The sequence below is a fragment of the Dipodomys spectabilis genome, unplaced genomic scaffold (assembly GCF_019054845.1).
Source record: "Dipodomys spectabilis isolate Male_0828 unplaced genomic scaffold, ASM1905484v1 ptg000147l, whole genome shotgun sequence".
Lineage (NCBI taxonomy): Eukaryota > Metazoa > Chordata > Mammalia > Rodentia > Heteromyidae > Dipodomys > Dipodomys spectabilis.
Window position 1 is genome coordinate 6,096,134 of NW_024870824.1, and position 12,745 is coordinate 6,108,878.

Sequence of the window (12,745 nt, forward strand, 5' to 3'; positions counted from 1 at the left end):
TCACCAGCTACACAGAAGCACAAGTAGGAAAATTTCAGCCTGGGTCATGAAGCAAGAACATACTTCATTAATAACCAATGCAAAAAAGAAAAAAAGAAAAAGAAAAGAAAAGCTGGGGGATGGCTGAAATTACTGTCTAGGAAGCTTGAGGCACCGAGTTCAGTCCCCATTTTGTGGAAGAAATGTAAAAGAGGATGAAATATAAAGGAGGAATTCAATGATAAAAAAAAGTCTGAAGGCAGCCACAAAAAGGATATGAAGGAGACCAGGGGCACATCACAGAGATGGATTCAAAAGAAATGCTGAAAGGACAATTCCATCAAGCAAAGTGGTACCTCCCTCCCTAGAATTTTAAATCTTCATTTCTGTAGTAGTCATCAAAACAAATGGACAGGCTTAGAGTTCATTTTCCATTTGTCATTAATTGCCATCTGAAAAAAGTAATCAGAGACTCTGAATGTAGCAAAGCTATAACTACTCAACTGCTTGGATCAATCTCAGTTATTATGCTAACCAACTTATCAGAAACAAATTATCTGAGCCTTCCATTGTCACTGAGAGGGTATGAGAAAATTAACAACTGGAGACAGAGGTCAGACTAGTACTAGAGGTCACATCTAAACTTAAATTTAAGGGCCAGGAGTGTGGCTCAAGTTATAGAGGACCTGTCTAGCAAACATGAGGAATTCAATCCTCAATACTACTAAGAAAAAAAAATCCCACCAATAAACTTATATTAAATGCTGACAAATCTAATGTCTGACCTCATCCCAATCCCTAACTTGTTTCCTGGGCCTTCAGCCAGTGGGTAACACACTCATTTCCATAGGCTATGGTCTGAATCATCTACTATTACATCATTAATGATAAAAATAGCCCTCTCCACTACACCCAATTTTTTATGAGAAATAATTTCCTTAGTATCACTTTATTCCTTCATTTCTTCTTTCACTAATTATTTCTGGAGCACAAACTTAATGCTAGGCCCTGTCTTACACACTAGGGAAATAGCAAGATGAAGATTTAAAAAAATAGGATCCAATCCCATTTATTAGTATTGTCTACTAAGGGATAGCACCAAACAATCAAACAAATATATCATTACAAATTGAGATGAGTACTATGAAGAAGAGTAATTTTTAAAGGATTTTTAAAAGATCTGAGAAGAGGAAGTGGCGCTGTGGCTCAAGTGGTAGAGCACTTGCCTTGAGCTGAAGAGCTGAGGGACAGTGCCCAGAGTTCAAGCCCCACAACAGACAAAAAAATAGAATAAAAATAAAAAAAAATTTTTTGAGAAGGATTTGGGGATTTTTTATCAATATGAATATATGTTCAAGTTGCAAATAATGGATAAATTCTAGTGATTTTTTTAAAGTACATTAAATTGCTTCTCACAAGAAAGTCTGCAAGTACATAGTTCCAAAATCACTAGTGGCTTAGCAGTACAATCCAGCCCAGCCTCCTCCCCTCTTTTTTCTTCCCTGGGCTGTTGGCTTTTTGTCCTTGAGCTTCTTACCTCATTGGTCCACAGCAGCTTTTACGGCTCCAAGATAAATGCAATCAAGGCAAGAAGTAGAGAAGGTCTCTATTTTTCTTCTCAGAAGAGCAAAATATTTTCTAGATGTTTCCTAACCAATATCTCTTTATGTCTCGTTAGTCAAAACTGTGTGACATACCAATCTAAACCAATACATATCCACAAAGAATGGAAGTCCACACTTGCTTTAGACTATTCATGGCACATTTCCTAGTAACAGAGAAAGGAACTAACTCTCCTTAAACAAGTTGCTCAAATCAAAGCATATGATAAAGGAGAATTATTTAGTAGATAACAATAGTATATATCAAAATCTACAGGTCTTGTTCACCAACTTAATGAGAAAGTTCAAGGGGAAGCAAAGTCTTAAGTATCATTCAAAAGTTTCAAGCTTGGGTAACTACAATAATCATAATAACAAGAATACATAAAAAGATAATGTTTATAAGAAAGACAATCAGTTAAACTTTCTCCTCCTTGAGTTTGAGGTGCAATCATAGTCTGATAAAAATGTAAAATGAGACCTCAGGAAAAATGAGGCAGGAGTTGAAATCACAGACAAAGATAGACCACTAAGGGAAAAAAATGCAAAGAGAATGAGACTGGAAAAATCTTGGTGAGTGGCTACAATTGGAATATGAGTATAATGTCATAAAAAGAAAAGGAAAACTAGAGAGGTAGATCAATGATAGGGCACTTGCCTAGAATGTTGTGAAGCCCTGAGTTGGATCCCCAGCAGAGGGAAGAAAAAAATAGGGGAAAGAAATTAATACAGACATTTTCAAACCAAAAGACTATAATAACATGGCAACCAGAAAGTAGTTTCCAAGAAAAACTAGTGGGCAATACTGTTAACTCTACAGAGATGTCAATGATTTCAAAGTACTCTTGAATATTTTCAAGGATATAGTAACCAGATTATAGGAATAGTGAATTTGAGTACATTTACATAATAGAACTATACATAATTTATTTTCCTTGTTAGCTATTCTTTGAAGATGTCTAGAAGTGAAGGGAAGGAAAATATACATTGGTAGTTTTGGAGGTGATGGGCAGTTGGTGGTAGGAGAGTGTTAACTGGTAACCTGAGCATACCTTGGGGTTGAGTGGGAAGAGTAATGAACAATGATGGTGACAAGGAAAATGGAAAAGCATGCAGAAGCTGGAGAACATGCCTCAAGGACAAGTATGTTCAACAGAAGACATGAAGATGTAAAGAAATAATAATGGTGATGTCTGGACACTATGAGATGCCTGGAAAAATGGGAAACAAGTATCAAGATATCTAATAGATGACAGAAGTAAACAATAGTCAATGGAACTGAGAATGCTGGTCCTCAGCAAGCCCACTAAACACATCAGGAAAAACAAGGAGAAGGTATAGACAAGCACTGAAATTTACTGAGGGCTATAGGAAAGAGAAAACTAGTAGACAGATATGGGTCACAGTAATATATAATACTGATCTGATGGTTAAAAATTGGTAAAACCTCAGTGGAAAGAGAACAACTGAGGGAACTATCAACAGAGTATGTTTTTGCATAGGTTATTTTTGAGAGAGAGTAGAATATGCATATCTGAATCACCCTAGACAGTGATCATCTTATTAACTAGGATGACAGGCATGTACCACCATATCCAGTTTTTATTGGTTGAAACAGGGCTTCTTAAACTTTTTGTCTGGGCTGGCCTCAAACCATGATCCTCCCCTTCTCTGCTTTCTAAGTAGCTAGGATTACAGGTGTGAACCACCATATATGGCTATCTTCATTTTTATAAAGCAATGTATATAATACAAAATGTGACAAGGAGATTCCACAGAAAATGCAAAAAGAGAGAGGGGTTAGAAGAAAATCCTGCTTTGGGTATCCTATGGAACATAATTTCTCCATCACTGCTGGCATATATAAATTTCTTTTTGAACTGGATTAGATTCCATTTCATCCTGCACACATGTGTTCAAATAAAAACACTACATACATAAAATGCATTCTTATATTACATGCATTCATACATGTGCCAATGAGAATAGGATTATTAAAGATAGATATAAGATACCATAAGTGACTGAGGCAGAGACACAAGGATGCACAAGTGCTCCCTGGGGCAAGCACACCACTTTCATAATTTAATTCCTGACAGGTAAATGGTAAAGGTTATATACCAGACGAGGAAAGCAAAAGGCCAGTTTTTTTTGGGGGGGGGGAGGGGGGAGTTCAGTCATGGGGCCTGAACTCTGGGCCTGGGCGCTGTCCCTCAGCTCTTCAGCTCAAGGCTAGCGTTCTACCACTTGAGCTATAGTGCCATTTCCAGCTATTTTCTTTTTGCTTATGTGGTGCTGGGGAATTGAACCCAGGGCCTCAGGCATGCAAGGCAAGTGCTCTACCACTGAGCCACCTTCCCGGCCCCAAAAGGACAGTTTTTTAAAGTAGTGTATTTAAAACCAAATTACAGAAAGCTGCATGGCCTCTGAAATTCAGAAGGTCTAAGACTTCTCTTATGCAGAAACACTAAGACCTTGTTTGAGACTCCCAGTAGGTCAGATTGCATGCACGTGTGTGGGTGTGCACACATGCGCATGTGTGTACACACACGCACACACACATGCACACACACACACACAATTGCCATCATGAAATGAAATCAGGTCACAGGAAGGCCAGGGAAAATAACTTACTTGAAAAAAAGGTTTTTTGTTTTGTTTTTTTAAAGACATGAAACAATAAATCTACTAAAAGCATCTGCACCTCTATCCCTGCAGATCTTACATAAGAGTTTGACCTGTCTTATACACAGACAATAAACAACAGAAAACAAATGTGCATAACCCATAATTGGTTGTGAATAATATTTAAAGAACAAATGTTATTCTAGTCCCTATGTCAATTACAGTTCTGTTATCTTTCTCTTCTTGATCTTGAAATAATTGCTTAATGTTTAACATTGAGGAAGAAATCTCTTCAGCCACAGAAACATGCATTGGAAACCTATTAAGCAATTAACCCAGGTGGGAAAATAAACACCTTCATGAAGCAGCAAGAGTAACACCAAGAGGCATGGTACAGCATAAATACCATTACAGAAGAGAAAATGATTTTTAGTAAAGAAAGAAATGATAATAAAAATCTCCTTACAGGGGTGATTGATAGTTTTAGACACATCATGATTAGGGTGATAATAATACTGATACCACTTTTTATGATTGTTACTATTTATTTGTGTGTGTGTGTACCAATCCTGGGGCTTGAAATCAAGGCCTGGGCACTGTCCTTGAGTTTTTTTTTGTTTTTTTTTTTTTGTCAAGGCCAGCACTCTACCAATTGAGCCACAGCACCACTTCTAGCTTTTTGGTGGTTTATTGTAGATAAGAGTCTCATAGCCTTTCCTGCCCCAGGCTGGCTTTGAACCATGATCCTCAGTGATGGGAATTTGCTTTGTTCTCATAACTCCATGATCCCCTCCCTCCCTTCCCCCTCACCCCCCCACAGCCCAATTTTTCTTATATATCCAAAGATCCTATATGAAGGACTTGCCTCTCCCCTCTTGGCCCAATCATTTTATGTATCTAAAGATGGAATATGAAGGATTGACTCCCATCCTATTGTCCCAGGCCCATACAGATACCAGGCAAAATCCCAGGTGTGTGGGCTTGTTTGAAGAGCAGGCAGGGCAATCTACCTAAGCCCAGCTGTAAACATCCCATTGTGGGCTCAACTGAAAGGCCCCCACCTGCCTTGACCTGGTGGCTTTCTCATTAACCTCTGCCTCCTTGCTTGGACCTCCTATAAAAACCTGGCTCCTGTCCCAACTCTCTGGACAACCTCCAAACCCGCAGAAAGGTCTGTGCCCCTTACTGTTCCTCAATAAACACTCCTTGCCTGTTGATGATTGAGTACAGCTTATTCCTTTTCCATTCTCCTCCATTTTCCTAACACTCAGAGCTCAGCCTGAGTAGCTAGAATCACAGATGTGAGCCAGCACCCAGCTGTTTTTTTTATTACCACCATTATTATTACTACTACTACTACCAGTACTGGGTCTTGAACTCAGGGCCTGGATCCCTTAGCTTTTTCACTGAAGGCTATAGTGCTCCACTAGCTACTACTTGAGCCACACCTTTACTTCTGGCTTTTTGGTGGTTAGTGGGACCAAAGAGTATCACAGACTTTCCTGCCTGGACTGGCTTCAAACTTTGGTCCTCAGATCTCAGCCTCCTGAGTAGCTAGTAGTAGATAGACATGAGCCACCAGTGTCCAGTGATACTACCTTATTCTGAACAAGTGCTTAATATATACTTTGGTATTTGGTATCAACTTTATGAAATGCACAATTAACAAGCTAAAAAGATAAGGTGAAGTTCAGAAAGGTTGTACATGGGCATAAAGAGAGACCAAGATTTCAGGTGCTATCTCTTGAAAGACCATTTGATAAAGAGTAAGTTGATCAACGCAGTCATGTAATGTGTACATATGGGGAATGTATGCAGACATTCAAATGCAAGGAGCAGTTAGGATGAGTTAGGTGCAGTGCCAATACTTAAGGAATCAAAAGTAAATAATATACATCAGACTACAGCACTGAAACCTGCTTCTCTCCACAGAAATATTCTTAACTTGCACCAAGCTCCTCTTTGCATAAAACACTGACATTTTCATGGTGTTTGGGAGCCTGCTGCTGGCTTCAAAAAGCTCTGGCACAATACCATGCTGTCACTATAACAGCCCTCCAGTGAGCTATCAAAAACCCAACTAGAACATTTTGAATATAGCAGTTTGCTTGCCACCAAAACACTAAATTGAAATATTTTTATTTATCTCTATTTAAATTTTAGTAATGCTACATAAATGTTTACATGGTCTTATGCTAATAAAATCATGAAGAAGTCTTAATAATACAACATATTGGAACTACCTTTGGGTAAATTATGGTTTGCTATTGGCCCAATATATGTATCTCAAGTCTCTCAATCGCCCTTAACTAGGATATGGTATGAAAATGCTCTTCTGTTTCCTATGTAATGTATGTATTTCCAAAAGCAGTGTCAAGGGCTGTTTAACACAATCTGCTTATATTGAAGTTAGAGAGAAATTACTCTGGAGTAAGGTAAGAATTTACAAAAAGTTTAGAGAGGTTAATGTTTGATTCATTTCTGACATGAAAAGCCTCTGTAAGTTCTCTATGAGAAGAACCTGGACTTCCCTAGGCCTGAGACTATAGCTATTAATAGAGGAACTGAGATTTTCCACCTTTCCTGGAGCTGCCCTGGAGGCTGTCTAGAGAACAACAAGGGCTTGAAGCTCAAGGCCAACAATGATAGGGATATAAAAGCCTTCAATATTCTTAGTCACTCATCAAAGAACAATTTTTCTGGCCTTCCTAGCTCTGACTTCATTTTACTATGAAAAGATGTTGAACTCTTTCAATATGTAAAAGCATTACTTTCAGATTCTGGATAAACAAAGATCTTAAGTATAGATAAAAACCAAAGAAAATATTTTCAAACAAAACCCACAATGGTAAATGCGTTCAGAGTAACATTCTAAACCTCAATCTAAACCAAGGCAATTCTAGTAGCTACCACTCTATTCTTGCAGCCAGAACCATAATATCTGTACCTATTTTTACTGGTACAAATAGTCCTAAGAAGATTTTCAAAAATGTGAAGAACTTTAGAAATTCAATGGAGCAAATATAGCATGAAGATATCCTAACTTTTTAGGATGAGAAAATTTGTGGGCACCATTTTTTTTTTTTTTTGGTCAGTCATGGGGCTTGAACTTTGGGCCTGGGTGCTGTCCCTCAGCAATTCAGCTTGAGGTGAGCGCTCTACTACTTGAGCCACAGTGCCACTTCTAGTATTCTAGTCGTTAACTGGAGATAAGAGTCACAGACTTTCCTTTCTGGGCTGGCTTTGAACCACGATCCTCAGATCTCAGCCTCCTGAGTAACTAGGATTACAGGCATGAGCCACCAGCACCCAGCTACATCTATTTTTTAAAAAAATATTTGTCTTCCCGCTCTAGGCAGATCAGTCTTCTAGAACAAGCTAGACTAACTGAAATTCCAAAGAAACCGCAGTCTAGAAAAAACAATAACCTGTCTGCATGTTGATTGGCTCCAGACAACTGGGGAAAGATACATTCCTCTCAAAAGGCCTTCCTTGGTTAGGCTTATCATTTATTCATCACTAGATGTAGCTTTACTGTCAAAAGGGTCAATTTTTAAGATCTTATTCCTTTCCCTCCTCCAATCTGTGGCTGGGCTTTTTGTAGGCTTTTACTAAAACTGAGTATCACCTCAGATTGGTTATTAAATGTCCATACATGTAAAATGGAGGGAGCAGACTGTGATAGATGGTGATAGCATCCTCTCTAAAGACAGAACCAAATTCCAGTTTCACTTGTCCATCACTCTATTGAGTAGAGATGGGCAAAAGTGGAAGCATAACCTTATCAAGTCAATTAGGCCCACAGGAATCCATCCATGATACTCACCTGGAAAAGGCAGCCCCCAGCACAAATGCAGCATACTCCTTCACCATGGGCTCTGTGCTGTTTAGCCCATTGATCACCACTTGAAGACCACCAAAGGAGAGCAGGTCCTGGGCATTATCCATCTGCAACAAAGGCATTGCTTAGCACAAAAGAGACATCAAGAAAAGAAGAGCCATTTGAACAGCTTTGCTTCTGGTGACTATCCAAACACAGATTTAAAAGTCAAGTAAAAAAGCAATTGGGGTCCTTCTAATTAAATAGGAAAGAATATATAAAAACAAGATAAACTTCAATGTAAGCTTAAATTTGAGAACTCCTAATTCATCTAAAGTAAATTATGAGGACCTAAGTGAGAATCAGTGGAAATGGCACCTGGATATTGCTTATGCCAATCATGTCTTGGAAAATTCCAATAATGTAATGAGTCACAAAAATTACTCCAAACATACAAGCTGTTAACACAAAGAATCTGGCATAATGAGCTCCATTAAGCAATACCATACTACCTGTTTATGTCCAAACACAATAGGGACAGTGGAAGTAAAAGACTTCTTTAAAGTTGATTTTTAATTAGAAGCAGGACTATAAAAGGAGCAGATACCTAGAAGAACAACAATATTACCTTTCTTTTTCTAAGATTGACTGAATCTGAGGACATTCACGATAAAATCTGAACAAAAGTCCCTATCAAAGGCTTTAGTCTATATAGGTCTGTGTTATTGGCTAGTGACTACATATCAGAAAAGCAGAGTATTTCTACCATCCTGTAATTTGTAAGTGACTTTAATATATTTAAACAATAAATCTAAGTGATCATAAAGATCTCATTACAAAGAAATCAATACTAAATTATGTGGAGTTCATTTTTTTATTTTTGTGGGTGTTTCTCTTTTTGTTCTTTCTTTTTTTCTTTTTTGGCATTAGTGGAATTTGAATGTTAAGGCCTTGTGCTAGCTAGGAAAGTGCTTTACTCCTTGAGCCACACTCATATCCCTTTTGCCACTAGTTATTTTTCCAGTAGGATTTTGCACTTAAAAAAAAAGACTTTTATGTGTGTATCTTTCTTTTTTGGTGATGATGATTGAACCCGGGGACTAAAGCATAATAGGCCAGCACTTTGCAACTGAAGATATAACCTAACCCAGACTCTTGTACTTTTGCCCAGGTGGACCAATAGACACAATCCTCCTACTTCTACCTCCAGCACAGCTGGGATTACAGGAGTTCACCACCTAACTAGCCCTGTTTTTGTTTTTCTGTTTTGTTTTGAGGCAATGTCTTGCCATGTGTAACTTAGATTGGCCTTGAACAATAGTTCTCTCCCAAGAGCTGAGATTACAGGTATATACCACCACACCTAACTTATATCTTACCAAACCTTTCTCCTTTGACTTATAATGACCTGTTGATTTTTGTGGCATTTAGACTTAAAACAGTACTAATTAATTTGTTATATTTTAACAGTATTAATATTTTTCTAATTATTATATGTGTGAAAAATCAGAAACCCATTCTCTATTTCTCTGTCTCTCTTTGTCACTACAAAGGTATCTCTTGTTTACATATTTATCCCACTCTACAGTTTCTCAGGAAAACTCTGGAAGCCAGAGCTCAATATCAGTATGACGTCTATTCACCTTTTTCCCTCTACAACTATGGAGTCATTTCCTAGCTCACTATGTTCTTGCCTCTGCTTCCAAACTGGAAGTGAGTTCTGATAGAGAAATCAAGTGTGAAGCCCAGTATCTGAACTTGTTCATGTTTTATGGTGGACCCACTCTATTTTAACTACTTGGAGGAAAAAGGTATTTTTATAAGAATACATTAGTTGTATAGGAAAGATTTCATTGTGACATGTCATACATTATTGACTGTATCTTGATCAACCTCACTCCCAGTTGCTTTCATTGAGGTTCCTTAGGCTATGAAAGAAAAGTTTTGTACATTTTCATAAAGTCTCTACAAGAGGAAAGGTTTTTGTCTGTTTATCCACTGTTGTAGGTCCAAAGATTAGGAAGCTGAGTATAGAGTTAGGTTCTCAAAAATTATTGGATAAAAATGAATCCAAAAAAATGTTACTAAAATAGAACTCAACTATGAAATTTTAGAAAGCAATCTAGGATATCTGTGAAAACAAAACAAATGGGCCCCTGGTACTACAGACTTGAAAAAATAGCAACTGAGGCTGTAAAGTTATTACGAAATCTAGACTGCCATGTGGCCTGAGGCTGTGCCCTTGTAGAGAAATGACTATTGAGCCATAACATAGCTAAGTAGGAAGACTCCAAATTGGTATTTTGCTCTTATAAACATGCTCTGATTTTTAAAATATATGAATTTGTTGCTTATCCTTTGAGCTTCCTTACTCAGATACAAAACCATGACTCAGAATCCAAAACCTGGGATAGACCCTTATCAAACAAAATTGGTATGACTTCCTGGAAGAGCAGTTCACTCTCTTCAGTCTCAAGGCAACATAACCTATAGTCACAGAGGTTCAGTTATCTATATTACTACAACAATCATTTGATGTGATATAAACGGTGGTATTTATATAAGCATTGTAGCCTTACAAGATGTTCTTGCATTTATTTATTTCACTGGCAGTGAGAAAGTAAAAAGTCATTCTGACTCACTGCACACTAAAAGCTGGGTCCTTCTCAGGATCACATAGGAGACACACCACCAGAGCCCAGCTTCTCCTCTTCTGGGTCTAGGTCTAGAATTATCCCAGGTTGTCTTCAGGATGGGGTGAGACAGTGAGAATGCATTATGTAGGATGAAGAAACTATGTCAACACTCAGGAGGAAAAGAAATGAACCAGACAATGAGAAAACAGAAGACACAGAAAGGGAGAAAGGAGGGTAAATAATTGAGGAGTCACAGAGGGAAGGCAAATATACTGTTCAAGGGCAGATGAGGCATACAGACGCTGTTTCTCATAAATAACTCCCAAAAGATTTTTCTTTTCACATATCCTGTTTTAATAATTAAAATATTGCTGTGAGGAATCCTTGGGCAGACCCAGTTTAGGTCCTTAAAACCCATGGCTCCTTAATCCTCCATTCAGTATGACTAGAATGGGAATGGACTAAGAAGTTCCTGTAGAAAAGTGTTATCTTTCTCAAAGTCAATAGTACATTACCTCAATTCCACATCACAACTGTAAACTAAGTTGAGTTGTGTCTCCTGGAATCTCTCCATGAAATTATAACTTCTCACTGCTAAATGATAGCTTAAAGCTAAAGTTAAGGACTTTAGACAATCAAAATGACAGTGACCTAGAACATTTATGACCCTCTACCAGCAGAATGTTTTAGACCTAGACCAGCAAATGGTTCTATTATGACCTCAGCCTAAACTGGTGATATCTAGAAAACAGTTTACCCCATCCAGTGATCTGTGAAAGCAGAATGAATGTCACCCTATAGATGTACTGCCAGGTGAAAGAGGTATCGGAGCAAAGGAAGAACCTCTGTTGGGTTACTGTTAGTCCAAGCCTATTTTGTATTTATTCCTATCTACATCTGATAAGCTCTCTGGTCATTTTGGCCTTTCATGTGCAACTAAAGCAAGAGCCCATAGAAACCTGACACCTAAAGACCCATCTAACTATGTTAAGATGAAAAAATAATAATAATAAAAGCTGTCAACATCAGAGCATAACTGAGCTTAGCCAATAATTCCTAAGATCCTTAATTCTTTAAATATCTCTAATGGGAAAGCTGTGGGAGAGTTTGTTTTTTTCACCATAGGTGGAAAAATTGGAAAGGGGCAAGAGAACCCAGATTTTTTTCTCTAAGAGGATCACAGTCCTGCTATTTGAGGCTTAAGAGTTATAAGCAGGGAAAGATGAAGAGGCTGCCTCAATTCCTGCAGATACAGTGCACACTTGGGCTCTTTGACCACATAAGCCAGCAAAATCCTTAATAAAGAAAAAATGTCTTTTAGCTTAGTTTACAGATGTTCTCGTGTTTGGGAGGACAGTGAAAGTCTATGCCTAGATGAAGATCTCAAACAAGCTTTTGATTATGATTATGCAGCCTCCTGAGCCACCACTGCCCCTAGTTTGTACTGCTTCAATAGCTTCCTGCGTGGTTTCCGCTTCTAACCCAGGCCTCACACCTCCAGTCTAATTCTCAACACAACAGCAATCAGATAATGTCCTCCAATTACACTTTGTCAGGGTCTACGGTCTACAAGTTCTCCACGTTCTTCATCCCAACATCTCTGAGTTTCATCTGCATCTTCTCTACCCTGTCAGCTTCAGCCACACTGATATTCCTTGAACATTCTACAGTGACTTCCTCAAACACTCTATACATGCTTCCAACTCAGAGTTTGCTGCTCCCTCTGCCCAAGATACCGTCTCAACAAAATCAATTCTGATTCTGCTCTCCTTTTTTTATTTTTATTTTTCTACTATTTGTCACTTTTCAAATATATTGTTCATAATTTACTTAGTTGGTTTGTTTACCTGTCTGCGTTTGGTAGAAGGTAAGCTCCAATTTTGTTTATAGACATAAGTCAAGCATCTGGAACAGTGCCTGGGACTTAGCAGGCATTCAAAAATTCAAAATTTATTCATTTATTTATTGGAGCCTCCTTATTGCCGATCTACTTAAAAGGTACCAGTTTTCTGAGAGAAGCAGACTAGTCAAAAGTTTAAAAGCGGGCTGGGAAGGTGGCTCAGTGGTAGAGCGTTTGCCTTGCA

General features: G+C 38.1%; 1 protein-coding gene across 3 annotated transcripts in view; it reads right to left on the reverse strand.

Annotated features, from left to right (window-relative positions):
* Positions 1-12,745, reverse strand: part of Sil1 (SIL1 nucleotide exchange factor) — a 265,209-nt gene that overhangs the window by 57,848 nt on the left and 194,616 nt on the right. For all 3 annotated transcript variants that reach the window (XM_042692039.1, XM_042692037.1, XM_042692038.1), the window contains one exon: positions 8,032-8,153. In XM_042692039.1, the coding sequence (XP_042547973.1) occupies positions 8,032-8,153 (122 nt within the window). The remainder of the gene's footprint in view (positions 1-8,031; positions 8,154-12,745) is intronic.